The sequence below is a fragment of the Eumetopias jubatus genome, unplaced genomic scaffold (genome assembly GCF_037043125.1).
Source record: "Eumetopias jubatus isolate StellerSeaLion01/CBP00866 unplaced genomic scaffold, mEumJub1_p1.0 scaffold_8, whole genome shotgun sequence".
NCBI classification, from domain to species: domain Eukaryota; kingdom Metazoa; phylum Chordata; class Mammalia; order Carnivora; family Otariidae; genus Eumetopias; species Eumetopias jubatus.
Window position 1 is genome coordinate 135,602,358 of NW_028274814.1, and position 15,936 is coordinate 135,618,293.

The 15,936-nt window shown below is 58.1% G+C and overlaps 2 protein-coding genes across 2 annotated transcripts in view; one reads left to right on the forward strand and one right to left on the reverse strand.

The window, feature by feature from the left end:
* Window positions 1-7,202, forward strand: part of LOC114218372 (uncharacterized) — a 31,961-nt gene extending 24,759 nt beyond the window's left edge. Inside the window, exons 5-13 of the mRNA XM_028115417.2 lie at window positions 23-162; window positions 1,325-1,363; window positions 2,098-2,141; window positions 2,601-2,677; window positions 5,862-5,927; window positions 6,035-6,070; window positions 6,312-6,494; window positions 6,732-6,774; window positions 7,055-7,202. Of these exons, the coding sequence (XP_027971218.1) occupies window positions 71-162; window positions 1,325-1,363; window positions 2,098-2,141; window positions 2,601-2,677; window positions 5,862-5,927; window positions 6,035-6,070; window positions 6,312-6,494; window positions 6,732-6,774; window positions 7,055-7,176 (702 nt within the window). The 5' untranslated portion in view covers window positions 23-70 and the 3' untranslated portion in view covers window positions 7,177-7,202. The remainder of the gene's footprint in view (window positions 1-22; window positions 163-1,324; window positions 1,364-2,097; window positions 2,142-2,600; window positions 2,678-5,861; window positions 5,928-6,034; window positions 6,071-6,311; window positions 6,495-6,731; window positions 6,775-7,054) is intronic.
* Window positions 7,203-8,688: 1,486 nt separating this feature from the next.
* Window positions 8,689-12,812, reverse strand: CYP2D6 (cytochrome P450 family 2 subfamily D member 6). Its single transcript, XM_028115415.2, is given in 10 exon segments — window positions 8,689-8,942; window positions 9,003-9,144; window positions 9,590-9,771; window positions 9,996-10,143; window positions 10,318-10,494; window positions 10,874-11,028; window positions 11,096-11,254; window positions 11,780-11,951; window positions 12,653-12,716; window positions 12,718-12,812. Coding segments are annotated over 10 exon segments (1,530 nt in total). The 3' UTR covers window positions 8,689-8,706.
* Window positions 12,813-15,936: the final 3,124 nt, after the last annotated feature.

Genomic DNA, 15,936 nt, shown 5'->3' on the forward strand with positions numbered 1-15,936 from the left:
TTACTCTCCTCTCCTCCTCCAGACCGCCTCTCGGAAAAAGCCTGATAACTTCGCTCACACCAAGTTATAAATGACCAAAAAGCTTCCCGGTGAATACATCGCGGGCGGGTTTCTCAGAGAAGGTGCTCTGGAGAAGGGAGGCACGCGGGGCCCCGCGGAGAGGTGAAGTGAACCAAGCCTGGAAAAGGCCCACGGGGTTTGGGGGCTCAGAGCGCACTGGTGACCTGGGTGGGAGAGGTGTTGGAGGTTTGCGGGGCCGGGAACAGATGCAGGAAGCTGAGGGGTAAGCGGAGGCCGAGAGGGGTGAAGACACCCGGGGCAGACAGCTGGTGGGCTGGGGTGCAGGATAGGGGGTCATCACAACGGTCACTGGGGAAGGGTCTGGTTCAAGGGAGAAGGCCTTCTTTTAATGCAAGACATGAGTGTGTGTGAAATGCTGATTAGAAGCCAGAAGGGAAGGGAAGGCTGAATATACCAGTGAGCAAGGGGCCCCCAAACACCCAGGCGGGGAGACCAGATGGAACGGAGCTCAGAGCAGGGCAGCCGCCTCCCTGAGGAGGCAGCAGAGAATGGGTGGGTTTGGCGGCAGAGAGTCGAGGAACTCCCGTCGTCTGGGGGGTGCCTGAGTTCTCTGCTGAGAGTGGGGCAGGTGGAGGTGGGGGTGCAGGGTTAAAGGGAGATTCTGAACTTGTCCCTGGGGAGCCTAGGGAGCTCCCTTGGGAAGCAGAGGCTCCCCAGGCCGCACCGGGCCCAGCTCACTTCAGAGACCTTGACTTTACCATGGCCTTGGTTTGTATGGAGTTCGACCATGCTGGTGGGATTTCAGACAGAGGATCTTTTTGAGGAGGCTAGGCATCTCCCCTAGGACTCCCTAAATGACAAGAGTTAATAATAATGATTAAAAACTACCAACACTTTCAAATATTTCCTGTTACACAGCGTTTCTGAAATAACTAGGCACCTACATCTGGGGTCATTTTACACCAAATGTTCAACAGGGTGATACTTTTTTCCTTAATCCTATCCCAACCCCCTTTTCCCCATCCCGATTCTCTGAGAACTACCTTTCCAGCTCTGAGGGCATTGAAACCAGCTTTTGTTTGGGACTCTGAGGTCTTGGGAGAAATTCCTGAGCATTTCCCAAGCTCCCAGTGCGAGCCCAGTCCCTCCTAAACTTGGCCCCCGGCTGAGCCCTGCGGGTGGAGGTCCTGGCTTTTCCTGGACCACCTCTGGCCCCTCACACTCCCCGAAAGCCACCTGGTAAAGGAACACGGGATCCGGGGCCTGCCTGATGCATTGACTGTTGACCATCTTTTCTTCTTAGACTGAAAATGGTGTTTGGACTGGGCGGCCAGAGAGAGAGGTAAAGTTTAGGTGGGCCCTGCCACAGTGCCTCGAGTGACCAGGACGGGGAACCCCCACTTGGGTCTAAGAGAAAGGGAAAATAGGGTTCTCTGTTCCCCTTTCCTTGACCGTTCAGTATCTCTGGGACTCAGGGTTGGGGTGGAAGGGCTGGTCCTGGCAGGTGGGAACTGCCTGTGTGTGCGTGTGTGTGCGTGTGTGTGAGTGTGTGTGAGTGTGTGTGCACGTGCACACACACACTGGGAGCCACTGTCCCTGCAGCGTCAAGATGCTCTGCTTGTGGCAAGGGAGGGGTCCCAGAAGAGGTGGATGAGTCATGGGGATACAATTTCTGATCGGGATTGTGGTATCTGTCAGTCCAGAGTAGGGGGGCCTTGGAGGACCTCCGCAGGAAGAGCTGATGCAGCGTTGAGTGCCCAACCACGGCCGGGTCCTTGCTCTCCAGCTGGGAAGGCAGGGTGGACCCAGGGAGACAAGTGCAAAAGGAAAGGAGAAGGGAGTGTATTCCAGGCCCCGAGTCTGGCTCTCAACGTAGGCGGAGGCCCCGAGCCTGGCCCGCCGGGCAGTGGGGAGGCCCTGCGAGCCCGCTACAGCTGAGGGATTTATTCACCCACAGTGTGGGGACACGCGCTGGCGGAGTTGGTCCTGGGCTTTGGAGTGGGAGGAACCTGGTCGCCACCCGCAGTGAGGGCACGAGATGCCCCAGCCTTACCCTCAACTCCGCTTTCCTTCCAGGCTCTACAAGCCCCTGTACATAGCACACCTCTTGGTTCTTGCAGGTAAGGCCCTGGGCGCTGGGGCCATGGCAGGAGCCGGGGGGGCTGGTTCTCGCTTCAGGGCTGCCCCACTCTCCAGCTGCCTGCCCCCCGGCTCCCAGGCCCTGGCCGTGCTGCTCAGAGTCAAGGCTGCCCTTCTGTCCCTTTCCTTCCTCGGTACCTTCCTAGTGAAACGGATTTGAACCCATGTTTGATTCGAAAACCCATCCTCCCCCGCCCCCACCGAAAACCCACGAACCAAAACCTACACAACCTCATGTCCTATAGCTGTGATCTTCAACGTTGGCCCGCACACCTGTAATTGAAAAATTACATATCTTCTCATAATTTTAATACCTAACATTTTTCATTGCCAGTTTAGCTTAAAAGGATACGATTTCTGGTGTATGGTAAATACTGACATTGTGAAGTAATTGTATCACTCTTAAATGTTTTAATTAGTCTTTCTTCGCCCCCCTGCAGGCGTGGTGTACTACTATTTTCAGGGGTCTGTGGGGAAGCCAGCCCCTGACAGTGAGATTGCTGAGGGACCCTCACAGGTAGGCACCGTGCAGGCCTAGGGGTGGGGGTGGCCTCACCGTAGCCTGAGTAGAGGTCATGCTCCTCGACCGCAGTTGTTAACCAGCTGTGTGTGTGTGTGTGTGTGTGTGCGCGAACGTGAGGGCTCTGCAGAAGTTCGCTGTGCTTCCGGCAAAGTGTCCAAACAGAGGCTCCATCCCTCAAGGGCTGGCTCTATAGTCACCTCGGGGCTCTGTGGCCACGGCGTCCACAAACCAAAAGGAACAGATGATCCCTCATTCATGTGAGTAGCTCTGGAATGTGGTTCAGTGCTCACATGTGGATGAGGCGGTGGTGAGCAGGACGCCTGCCTGGGGTTGCATACTCTCCTCGATGTCCCAGATCCAAGAACCCAGGGCAGAAGCCCCTGCTCCCAGCCCTGGGTGGCTGCTGGACGCCCACTGAGGGCCCCAGGCTGGACTATGTGCTGCCCATCTGCTTGGTCATGGTAAACCTCACAGCCACCCAGCTGCTCGCACTTCATGTAGATGGGAAACAGGCCCCCAGGAGGACAGTGACTGGATCCAGGCCCGCCCAAGTTGACAGGACAGAACCACATCCCTGATCTCCGGAGGCCTCCCGCTCTCTGAACAGTGCCCTTGGGAAGAGGGGATCTCCCATAGAGACAAGGCCGTCTGCGGACCAGAAGCACTGAGAAGGATGCCGCTACACCTTTTGGGGCTGACCATTCAGAGGCGGGGAGCCCCTAAGAGGGCCCATGTTGGCAGGTGCCTTGGAGACCACGGAGTCCAACTTTGCTTCCTTTCTTTGTTGTTGTTGTTGTGGTTTAAAGTAACTGGTCACATTTCCACTTAAAAAGAAGTTTTATCGTCATCAAAGATAGGCATGTACGTAGTCTGATTGCTCCAAAGTTTTAAGACCTGAAGCCAACAAATGGCCGCCTTGTGCCCCACCCACGATCCCCGCACCCCGGGATGGGAATCTTCCCAGCCTCCGACCTTTCCAGCTGGAACCTTTGATTTTTCCATGTTTCTAAATAGCAAGCTTATCCTGCTTTGTCTTGATTTTTCAGATTTAAAACATTAGCCAGTGAATTCCTACAGTGGAAGCTGAGGTTTTAGCTCTCGGAACAACTGTCCATTTACTGTCCTCCGACACGCACTTCACCTCCCTCCAGCTTCCAATATAGTTACAGCTGTGTTTTCTAATCTGAGTAATGACATTTTCAATCGTTAAAATCTTTTAAATAACATTGTTGCTGACTTTGCTATCATTTTGGCCTTTAAGTCCCCCTCCACTGCAGTGGGCTCATTTTTGGCAGCCGGGTAACCCCCACCACAAAAAACAGAGCAGCTCCATCCCTTCAAAAAATTGTTCCAGACTCACGTGCAGTCAGCCCTTCCCCCACCCCTGGCATCCAGGGAAGCGTTTTCTGTTCCTATAGTCTGGCCTTTGTGAGATCGCCCTATAAGTGGAGACATCCTGCCTGTCGTCTGGTCTCTCACCGAATTTGGTGCACCTGAGGCTGCTCTGAGCGCATGCGCAGCAGCGGCAGCTCGTTCCTTCTTGCTGAGCAGGTGTCCTTTGTGGGGATGGACTGCAGTTCGTCTGCTCAGCACCTAAGAGATATTTGAGTGTTTCTAGTTGGGGGACAATTACAAATAAAGCCACTGTGGGGCGCCTGGGTGGCTCAGTCGGTTAAGCGTCCGACTCTTGGTTCCCGCTCAGGTCATGATCTCGGGGTCCTGGGATGGAGCCCCCGCATCGGGGCTCCGCACTCAAGTGGGGAGTCTGCTTGGGATTCTCTCTCCCTCTGCCCCTCCCCCCATGCGTGCTTTCTCTGAAATAAATAAAATCTTTTTTAAAAACCCCACTATAAATACTCATGTATAAGTTTTGTGTCAGCATAGGGTTTCCTTTCCCTTGGGTCACCACCGGCGGCGGGGCTGGTGGGTCACGTGGTCGGCGTCCGTTTAGTTTGGTCGGAGACCGTGACTTTTCAGAGGGGCCAAGGCGAGCTTCCGGTGGTTCCACATCCGCTCCCGCGCTCGCCGTTGGTTTTTGGCCATGCGGGGGGGTGGGGTGGGGGGGTCTGTCATAGTTTCTATCAGACCAGTGTGGAGGGCATACATTTCGAAACCGTGAGAACAGGATTCTTAGCTGAGTCACCTCATGTACCTGGTTACTCTTCTCGGTGTGTGATTTTGGTTTTGCCTCTTCTTTCTGTTAGCTTTCTCTTTACCTACAATTAATTTACCCAGGCTCCCTGCCCAAAATACCGATCTCCTTGCAGTACATTTAGACAAATTAGGTGCTTTATCTGATGGTTTTTGCAGAGCCGTATGTCAGGCAGCCCTCCCTCCTGCTGTCCTCACACAGACAGGATGTCCTCGAGGTTCGGCTGTCCTGGGACCTCCCTTTCTCGTCGCTCTGGGGAGCCCCTGTCACTCCTTTATTTTGATGGAACACAACCTCTAGGGGAACCTCTGCTTCCTGAGGGTAGTCTTGAGATATTACATGTCTGAACCGGTCTTAGTTCATATTTGACTAAGAGTTTGGGTAGGTATAGAATTCTAGACTAGAAATATTTTTCTCATAGATTTTGAAGATCCCCATTGTCTTCTGGCTTCAAAGACTTTCAAAGAAAAGTCTGAGGAAAGTTGAATTCCTAGAACAATTTTTTCTTTGTATCTCTGGAAGTTTTTGGGTTCCCTGTCCTCAGTGTTTTGAGATTTACTGATGACAAAATCTGGGGTGAATCTCCATCATCCATTGTCCTGGACACTTGGTGATTCCTTCTCTTCTGCAAACTCACGTCCCTTATCATGTCTGGATAAAACAGGGCCGTATTTATCTGGTATCTCTCCCTGCCACCTCAGTCTGTTGTCTGTTCTCTGTCTCAGAAAGATCTATGAGTTCTCTGTGGGAGCTCCTGATCTCTTCTGTTCTTTCTGGGAAAACATTTTTTTAACTTTACCTCCTACACTTTGATTGGATTTTTCATTCCCCTTATTCTATCATATTTTTGTTTTCAAGGATTAGAGGTTTTTTGAACATAACTGTTTTATTCTTGTTTCACAAATGCCAAGTTTTAACTTTCTCAAGACAGGGAGTTTTTAGGTGTCTGCGTGTGCAGGCATTGACAGTGAATTAGTGAATTCGCACGTCACCTCAGCCTTCCCTCCCTCCGCTCTCCTTGTGCAGCTCGTAGGGGAGACCTTGAGGCCGGTGTGGGGGCCGATGGATAAGTGCTACCCTGTGACCACTCAGGTAGGTAAGGGCTGGGGACCCCACTTCCCCTGGAGTGGGCACCCTGGGCAGGTACGGTGAGAGGACGGCCCCTCCCAGCTGGAAGTCCCTTCTGTTTCCTTCTGTAGAGACGCAGAGTCAAGGTCGGGAAGAAGCAAGCCAAGGTAAGTGAGGCTCGCTTCTGTCAGAGCTCCATGTGACGCAGAGACAGCCCAGCTCGTGGCAGGGGAGTCCCAGGGACGGTGGCAGCCCCCCACCCCCGGGAAACTTGCAACTCGCTGAGAAGGGAAGGCCTTCCTTGGGAAAACGAAGAACCATACGCAGTGCAGGTGTGGAGACGGGGCAGGAGGATGAAGGCCCTGCGGGCCTTTCTGCCCATGTCCGCCCTCCCGCCCCTCCCTGCAGGCCATGGCCCCCAAGGCAACGGGAGGACGGAGCGCTGCTGCGCCCAAGGAGGAGACTGAGCTCCGGTCTCAGCAGGAGGGGGAGGTGAGGCCCCCAGGGGTGGAAGCCGCAGGCCGGGGCCCCGCTGTGAAGGAGAAGGAGGCGGCTGAGGAGGAAGAAGCGGCAGGGGCCCCAGGCTGGGAGGTGAGGAACATCCCCAGCATGGGCCCTACTGGGAAGCCCCAGAGCACTGTGGGGGGGGGAGGGCAGTGTTGGGGGGGATGGGGCACCTGCAAGGACACGGGGCCAAACTGCTGTCCCGGTGGCACAAGGGGCCCTATGGGGTGGAGAGTGGGCCGGACCCTGCCTGCCCCGCACCTGCCCGTCTGTGTAATGTGGCACCTGTCGCGTCCCACCACCGTGCCCCGTCTTTCTTCCCAGGAGAACACGAAGGTCCAAAAGGAGGTGGCAGTATACCCTTCCGGTAAGGCAGCACAGCCCACCCCTGCGGGGCTAACGGATGGCACAGCCTCCCTCGGGCCCTGGGCCCTGGGCTGGGAAGCAGAGGGAAGGAGCCCAGCTAGCCAGGCGCCCCGTCCTCCCTGAATGTCTCCGCCGCCTCCTGCTTCCTTCCTGGTCGGCAGGAACCTGAGGCGAGCGTTTGGTCAGCGCTGGCCTGTCTCCCCCCGCCCCCCCCCCCCGGGCCCTGGGGAAGGGTCCTCCCTGCAGGGGACCCACAGGGCTTGCCTGTCTGTGCTTTGCAGAGGCCTCTGCGGTGGAGAGCAAGGAGGAAAGGCCTGGAGGCTGGGTCCCCCAGCTCCTGAGGAAGCTCTGGCTGGACTGGGTCCCAGCCGCTGACATCCCAAAGACTCAGAACCACGAATGACCAAATAGCCAATAAACCCGGAGACTTGCCACTTCTGCAGACCCAGCTGCTTCCTTTCAGGACCTTCGTCTAAACCCAGTGAGGCCCTGTCCACACTCCCTGCCCTGACAAGCTGCGCCTGAGCCCCGCCACAGCAGCTGGTACTCTGGAGAGGGCCCCCGACCCCTCGCTGAGGGGCAGAGCGAGTTCCCCGAATGCGGAGAGCCAGGGAGCTCCATGTCGTGAGCGCATTTAGAAGGTGCTGGGGGGACCTCTGTCAGGGATGCTGTTGGGTCTGGGGCGGAGGAGGGGTGTCCTCTGGCAAAAGAGGTCTGGCGGAGTGAGGCGCCTCTGACCTGTCTCTGGTCCCCAAACTGTTCCTTAAATGCACCAGGGGGCCTGCCCAAGACCTGGCTAAATGGGTGCTGCCCAGCTGCTCAGTCCAGAACCAGCCAATTGTGGGGGTGGGCACAGGGGGAGGACAGCAGTCCTGCTCTCGGCCGGGGCTCCAGGCTAACAGGGTCACGGGCCCAGAAGTCAGAGCAGGACCACCAGCCCCAGCAGCCATCTGGTGCAACCATCTCACTGGCTGAGGGGGAAACAGAAGCCCAGGGCAGGGAGGAACCGGCCCCGGGTCACAGAGTATCCCGGCAGAGCAAGGATGAAAGCCAGGGTGTCCTCCTCCGAAGTTTCCACGTGGCCACTTCCTCCTCTGGCCATTCCGCTGTCACATGGGTCCAAGGATGCCGCCTGTCCCTAGGGTATACCTGGGGCCCACAGGTCTCACTGCCTTCCCCTGCTCAAGTCTCCTGAGAGCCCAGCTTGACCCAACCACTCAAGAGGACTGTGCCCTAGGTTGGAGCCCCGATGAGTGGCCCTCCTTCTACTCTAGCCTGGCCGTGAATGGCAACTTCTGGGCAGGCCGCCTGGACACAGGCATCCCTGAGGGGCTGGGAAAGGGGTCCCCCCTAGCTTGGGGTGACTGAAAGACAGGGAGGTGGCTCACTCCTGGACTGCCAAAGGCTTCCCAGGGAAAGTTCTGGCACCTGTGGACTGAGCCCTGGGTGTTAACTTGGCCCATACCCTCATGGCCATCCCTGAAGTCCCTACCTTTGGGGGAGTCGTAGATGAAGTGGGACAGAAGAGCGGGTGGTGCTGGCGGGGCTGCTGGCCCGTGGGGTGGAGTGGGTGGCGTTGGACCTGAGATGTGGGTGTCCAGGCTGAGTGGGGCCTGCCCACGCCCACCAGGGTCCGGCTGAGAGCTCTCAGCAGCTTGTTCTAGCTCTTCCTGCCATGAGCCAGGACCTAAGTACAGACATTGTCACTAACCCAAGTTGCCAGTATTGGGTCCCTGTGGGTGACTAGGGGTAAGCTGTGATCTTCTGACCCTCAGGATCCCCATCTCTCAAATGGGATCAAATGCAAGGTAAGGATGGCTCAGAGGGGGGTAGGGGATGGCCCTGGGGAGGCTGCTAAGGCCCCATCATGGCCAATGGTTGGCCAGGGGGCCCTGAGGGGACTCGGAAGCCAGGATGGAGCCACCCAACTGGTTTATTGGCCCATCAGGCCCCTACTGAGGAGCCGGTGGCGAGGGGATGCTTCCTCCCCCTGGCGAGGCACAGCACAGAGCTGGGAGGGGGCTGCGGTCACCAGGAAGGAGAAGACCCTGTGGTCGCTGGGCCGGGGCTGTCCGGCAGGCACGGAGAAGCTGAAGCGTGGCGGGAGACAGGTGAAGAAGAGGAAGAGCTCCATGCGGGCCAGGGGCTCTCCGAGGCAGATGCGGCGGCCTGTGGGGGGGTCCGGGGGTACGCCTCAGGAGGGGCCAGCGAGTTGGGCACCCCGGGCACCTGCGGAGAAGGGCACGAAGGCCTCCTGCTTGACGAATCGGCCCTGGGCATCCAGGAAGTGCTCGGGTTAGAAACGGAGGGGCTTCTTCCAGACCTTCTCGTCCTTCAGCACCGACGATAGGCTGGTGATAAGTCTTGTCCCCTGGCAGGAGATGCCTGGCATGAGTGGGGTCCGGGCTACAGGACGCCCAGACCCCTGCCACCAAACATCTATGGGGGTGCACACTCTGCCTGGCACACACCCGGCCTCTTTCAAGTAACCCCTCAGCCCGAGAAGCTTCTGGGCACCCTCTCTGTCCCCACAGCAGGGCTGAGTGCCTCACCACCCATGGGCGCCCACGCTGCCACCCACCCCTGTGCATGGGCTCCTCCAACACCTTGTGGCAGATTTCAGTTTGTCTTCCCCAGGGGACTGGGGCTCTGAAGGGACAGGGCTGGCCCTGCTGATGCTCTCCCCACCCTCCGGCCCCCACCCAGGCTCCAGAAACACGGACTGGGGGCCCGGGCCCTCCCGGGCATTAGCCGTGCTGGGGCTGCCAGGCCGGAGGTGGTGCTGAGCAACAGGTGAGGGAGGCCCACAGACCTACCTTGGGGATGAGGAAGCCCTGCACTTCAGGGTCTTGGGACGTCACGCGAAGCAAGCCCCGTGGGATGATGTCCCCAAAACGCTGCATCTCATGGACCACAGCCATGGTGAAGGGCGTGCGGGTCTGGTCCCCCATCTCTGGTCCCTGCACCCACCCTATCACCTCATCTATCTCCTGTTGGAACACGTGCTGGACAGACAGGCATCCCCACAGTGGTCAGAACCCAGGGGTCTGGGCTCCGACCTCTGCCTGACTCCTGTGGAGGGCTGTGCCCACGTGGAGGCAGCTCTTACCTCCGAGCGAGGGCCCAGCCTCTGCTCGGAGCTTCTGGGGGGCCAAATCAAGCTCAAGGGGCCCCAGCCTGCTCCTCCCCTCCCTCATCCATCCCACTCGGCCCCCAGGGTGGGCTCCCGCTGCACGTCCGGGTGCAGGATCATGAGCAGCAGGGCCCAGGTCAGCGTGGCTGAGGCGGACACCATCCCAGCAGCGAGAAGGTCAGATGTCACCATGCCCAGGTTCTCATCATTGAAGCTGCTCTTGGGGCTCCCCTTGGCCTGGGCCATGCCAAGAGGGTGAGCTCTGGGGCAGAGGGAAGGAGCCTCCAAATGGCCTCTCCCACCCCCGCACCCATCAGTAATCACTGATCACTGGCTGATATATGGGCCCCACCTTCTTGGGCCTTGAGTCACGGCGCCTTCAACCCACAACCATTGTCCCTGACACCTCACCTTTTCCACCTCATCCAGGAAGGCATCAGTGAGGTCTCGGGGTGGCTGGGTTGGGTCCCGGGTCGTCCTGTGTTCCTGTACTAGCTCATCTATTAGGATCGTGAGGGTCTTCTGTGCTGAGCAGAGCTTGCTGGGCAGCCCCGGGATGTGCAGGAGCTCCGGGATCGAGTTCAGGATCTGTGCGCACCACAGATGGGGACCTTCCTGTGCTCGGGTGTTCGTCTTGATCAGTCAGGTCCCGTGGCCTCCAGAGTGTCCCCACCACTGACATGGTTCTTCCCTAAGTTCGGCCTTGATCCTCTTTCCTGGCCCAGGGCCCAGAATAAATCTAAAATCTAGACCTCATGGGCTCCTGTGGTGGCTTCCAATGAAGGAGGTGTTAAGATTCCTTAGCCGTCTCCCTCGGTTGGATTTCCCCACCTCCACGCCTCCCGTCTCGGAATGCCTTTTCTCCCCCGCCCCTCTCTCCACCCCCTCCGCCGGGAAGCCCATTTTAGGGCGAGGCCTCCTCCCCGGAGCTCGCCCCGCAGGGCTCCTTGGTGCCTCCGCCCCGCACCTCGCGCAGGAAGCCCTGGGCCTCCTCCACTCCCGCCGGCAGTCGTTCCAGCAGCTTGAGGAAGCGCGGGTCGTCGTACTCGAAACGGTGCCCGTAGGTGAGGGAGGAGATCACGATGCTCACCGCTTTATCCACGCGGGCGCCGGGGCTGAAGGCTCGCCTCCAACGCCTCTTCCCCGGCCCCTCCATCCATCCCTGTCCCCGGGGCCCCTCAGCCGCAACTCTCACCGGCATGGTCGGAGAAGGCTTCACGGAGGCCCGAGGCCTCTTCGATCACCCACTGCTCCAGTGACTTCTTGCCCGGGCCGAAGTTGCGCAGGGTGGACACGGAGAAGCGCCGCTGCTCGCGCCACTCGCGCTGGTAGCGCGCCGGATTCACCCCTGGGGGCGGGGCCGGGACGTGGGCGGGGGCTCTGGCGTAGTCCGCCCCGCCCCCTTCGCAAGGCCCCACCCCCGCCCCCCGCCCCTGCCCGGTTCACAATCCCGCCCCCTCTGATACAGGCCCGGCTCCCTGCCCGCCCACACCAAACTTGCTCCCCACCCCCACTAAAGCGCGCCCACTTTGACACCCACTTCCCGCTGGGGACACGTCGCTCTGCCTGCCCGCTTTGCTCGCCAGCTGGGGGCAGGTGCTGACCCCACTCCGCTCCGCCCACGCTGGCATCCTGTACCTGCTCTCCAGGGCCCTGGGCCCACCCCGTCTTGGGCAGGGCCCGCCCTCATCCTCTCGCGTCCCACCCAGGCACTTGGCACCAACTCCTTCCTCCACCTGCAGCCCCTCCAAACTTTCTACCTCTTCCCTGCACTGCACGTCCACGATCCTGCCCCCGCCTGGGCCTGCGGGAGCTTGAGTCACTGCTGGCCCAGTCCCGGCCAGGCCTCCGTCTGCCCCCATCTTCCGCTTGCCTTTGGAGGGCGGCCGGAAGTCCAGGTGCTCATAGACCCGCATAGGCGGCCGTTCAGCTGTGTCCTCGCTGTGGTACACCGGTGCCTCGCGCCCGGCGTCCAGGCTGTTGAGCACGACCACAGGCGTCCATCCCAGCTGCAGGCTGAACACGTTCCCGAAGCTGCGCCGCAGCTGCAGGCCAAGAGTCGAGGGCGTTCGTCAGGCCGGGTGCCCACCAGGCTGCAGGCCTCAGTCCCATGGCGCTAGGCTTGGGGCACCCCTGGGCCACCAGCGGCGCTGGGGTGCAAGGGCGAGATCGACCACGTGACCGTGGGGGTCACATTCTCTCTGGAGGAGGGGCTGACGCTGGATAACACCTCTCAGCTATGACTTTGCAAAGGTCACCAAAATTGTCACTAGGCCAAGTTAGGTTCCTAGCTCACAGGTGAAGAAACTCAAGTTCATGGAGGTGAGCACTGAGGCCCAAAGACCCACAGCAGCAAAAGAGTTGAACCTGTCACTCTACCTATCTCAGCCTCGGTTTCCTGATTTAAATGGGGCTCCTGTCCAGATTCCTTCCCTCATTCTCAAGACCTTTCCTCCTGATGTCATCAGAAGGGACCCAGGTCATGTAATTTAAGTGCTATCCAACTGGATCTCAAATCCACTGCCAAGTCCACACTCCACTCCGGGCCTTTTCTCTCTCTGACCTTTGTTTGGAAAATCCAAAGTGTCCTTTAGGCCCTGCACAAAGGCCCTCCTGCAGTCAGCCCTGCAAACCTGCCTCTTCTCAGCCCATCTCCTTGTGCAGCCTGTGGCTTCATCCACCAGCTGCTGTCTGCTGCTAGGTGGGGTCCCCAGGATCTCTGCTGCCATCCCCCTACCTTCGTTACCTGGTCCAAGTAGCAGAGTGTGTTCTGGAAATCCATCTGCAGCAGGTTGCCCCACAGGGGCAGCCCAGCGTCTGCACCTGTGCATCAGGTCCACCAGGAGCTGGAAGATGGCCACGGCCACAGCCAGGGACCCCAGCATATCCCCAGTCAGCAGCCCCATGGCTGCCTCCACGCCCGCTGGCCTCCTCTGGTACACGGGTGTCCCTCACCACACCAGGGACTTAGGACCAGCCAGAAAGGGTGCTCTCACCACACTTGGGGAGCTCATCCAGCCTGGCCCCGCTTTCTAAAGGGATCTGAGACCAGCCTTTGCCCTCTGCCCCGAGTCAACATGTCAGGGCGACTGTGCTGCCAGAGGGTGCAGGGAGGGGCCGGGTAAGGTCAGGTGCAGGGGTGACCACAGGAGTCCTGTTCCTCCTGGCCTCTCCGGGTGCTTACCCAGGGTAGTGGGGGGGGGTAGGGGAGAGACGATGAAGCCCCCGCTTCAGCCTGACTCTCCAGCTCTGCTATGGGCTCCGAGGAAAAACCAGCGGTCACTGGACTTGGTCCTGCCACCCACCCGTCATATTGGGTCACACCCCGTAGTGTGGTCACAGCCTTGGCCCCAGAACACAGCCATGCCCTATCACGTGGCCTGCCTCCTCCCAAGTGGTTTTTGCCTCCCGAGTTTGTCACTGGAACTTGCCCAGTGCTGTAGGGAGGTCGCAATGATCAGAGGGACCATGTGCAGGGGGAGGGGGCAGTGTGGAAATGAAGTTCTCAGCGTCCCCTCCATTCACCCCAGTTCACTCAACACATACAGAACCACACAATCACCAACCACTCACACATTCACAGACACTACCTACATGCTCATACTGACAATCACAGGCAAATGCATTTATACACCCACAAAACCATGCACAATCACAGGCAAATGCATTTATACACCCACAAAACCATGCACACACTACACACATGCACCTTACACACACACACTCGGACGCTGAAGGTGCCCTGCGCTGGGTGCTGGGCTGAGTAGGCAATCCAATGGGAGGAGCATGTGAGTCCTCATGGCCCAGAGGAGGTGTGGGGAGCCAGAGAGGGGCCAGGCCCTGTCAGCAGTGTGGGGACCACTTTCAGGGCCGTGGGGACATTGCCCCCAGGCTGGGACAGGACGTGCTGGGAACACTTCATGGAGGACCTTGGCTGGCTTGAACCACAAGCCAAGGTGACCTGGCAGCAGGACCAAAGCCCCACCGCAAGGCCTCGTACACGGTGGGTGTGGCGGCAGCGTGAGGGGGCTTTGCAGGTCGGGCTGAGGACTAGACTGTGGGAAACTGGGGTCTCGGGGCTTCCAGGAGCCAGGGAGCCCACTTTGGAGGCCCCTCAACAGACCAGGAGAGTGAGACCCAAGGGCACGCTGAGGCCTCTTATCTGCCTCAGCTGAGTGTCCCGGGGAGCAGCAGCAGCAAGTGGGCAGGAGGGCCCAAGCATGCTGTCACCCGCTGGCCCTGGAAACTCTGCCTTTATCTGCCGGTCATTTTGGTTGCCTTCCCCAAGTGGTCATCTTAATGGCATCATGAAGGGCAGTGGCCTCCCCGTCCTAGGGGCCTGCCGTCCAGGATGGGGTGGCCGTGAGGAAACCGGCCGTCATGAGGCCTGTGGCCTTTTGCCATCACTGGGCAATTGCAGCTTCGTGGTCCCCAAGCACCGAGGAGAAGGAATCTCAGATCACGTCAGGAGGTCAAAGTCCTAGAGCGGCATCAGGGGCCATTCCACAGGCATGCTCGGAATTACGTCTACACTGTTTGAAAGTGAACTTCTCCAAGGGCCAGCACATGTTACTGAGATTGATTTAGAAACACTCTGAGCCCACCCCGGTAGGGGTGGAGGGGGTGCAGCTGCTCTGGTGAAGCTGGGGTAAGCGTGAGCGCTCCCAGGAGGCCGTCTGGGTCAGGGGTGTTCAGCGCAGGGGAGGGTTCTCTGTCCGGAAGGGACGCCAGCAACACAGGGACTGGGAAGTGCCGGCTCGGGGCCCCTCACGCAAGGCAGAGCGCAGTCCTGGGCTGGGGCTCTACAAAATGGGTAGGGAGCCTGGGCACCCAGCGAGGGTGGCATTTTGCTCGCCTTGCCCCCGCCCCCTCCCTGAGGCACAGGCCCGCCCGCGGAGGAAGCCCCCCCCCCCAGTTCCCGCTCCTTCCCCGGGGCAGAAAGGAAAAGGGGACCCTGCATCCAGCTTGCCAGGGGCAGCAGGCGGCGGGGGGTGTTTTAAGGGTACAGGGTGTCCAACTGGCAGATGAAAAGTTCTGGAGATCCGTCACACAATGTGAATATACTTAACACTACTAAACTGCACTTACTGGTTAAGACAGTAAATTTTATGTTTTTAACCACAACTTGAAAACATATAAAAATCACCACTGTGTAACCTATTAGAATGGTCAAAATCCAGAACACTGACAACACCGAAGACTGGCGAGGCCGTGGAGCAACTTTCATACATTGCTGGTGGGACTGCAAAATGGTACAGCCACTGCGCAAGTCAGTTCCATCGTTCCTTAAAAAAGGAAACCTTTTTATCATAAGATCCAGCAAGCTCCTTGATTACTGACCCAAAGGAGTTGAGAACTGATGTTCACACAAAAACCTGCACACAGATATTTATAGCAGCTTTATTCATCATTGCCAAAACTCGGAAGCAACCAAGATGTCTTTCGGTCGGTGGATAAATGGTAGTACATCCAATGGAATATTCTTTAGTACTAAAAAGAAATGAGCTACCACGCCACGAAAAGACGTGGAGGAACCTTAAATGCATTACCACTAAGTGAAGGAAGCCAATCTGACAGGGCTGCACACAGTAGGATTCCAACCATAGGACATTCTAGAAAAGGCAAAACTATAGAGATAGTAAAAAGCCCAGGGGCTGGGAGGAGGGAGGCAGGACAGGCAGAGCACAGAGGTTTTTTAGGGCAGTGAGACTACTCACTACTGATACTGGAACAGTTTGTCCAAACCCACAGAACGTGCAACACCAAGAATGAACCCTAATGTTAACTATGGGCTTTGGGGGACAATGATGTGTCAGTGCAGTAGGATCACGAGCTGTCACAAAAGTAGCGCTCCGCTGGGGAAGGCCGTGTACGGGGGCGGGGGGCAGGGGGTATTATGGGAACGTTCTATAACTTCTGAATACTGCTATGAACTTAAACTTGCTCTAAAAAAGTGTACGAAAAAAAATACATAGAACTTAAAAGCAGTGGGAGCTGAAATGCACGAGTGGAGGTTTCCGGCAGAAGCCA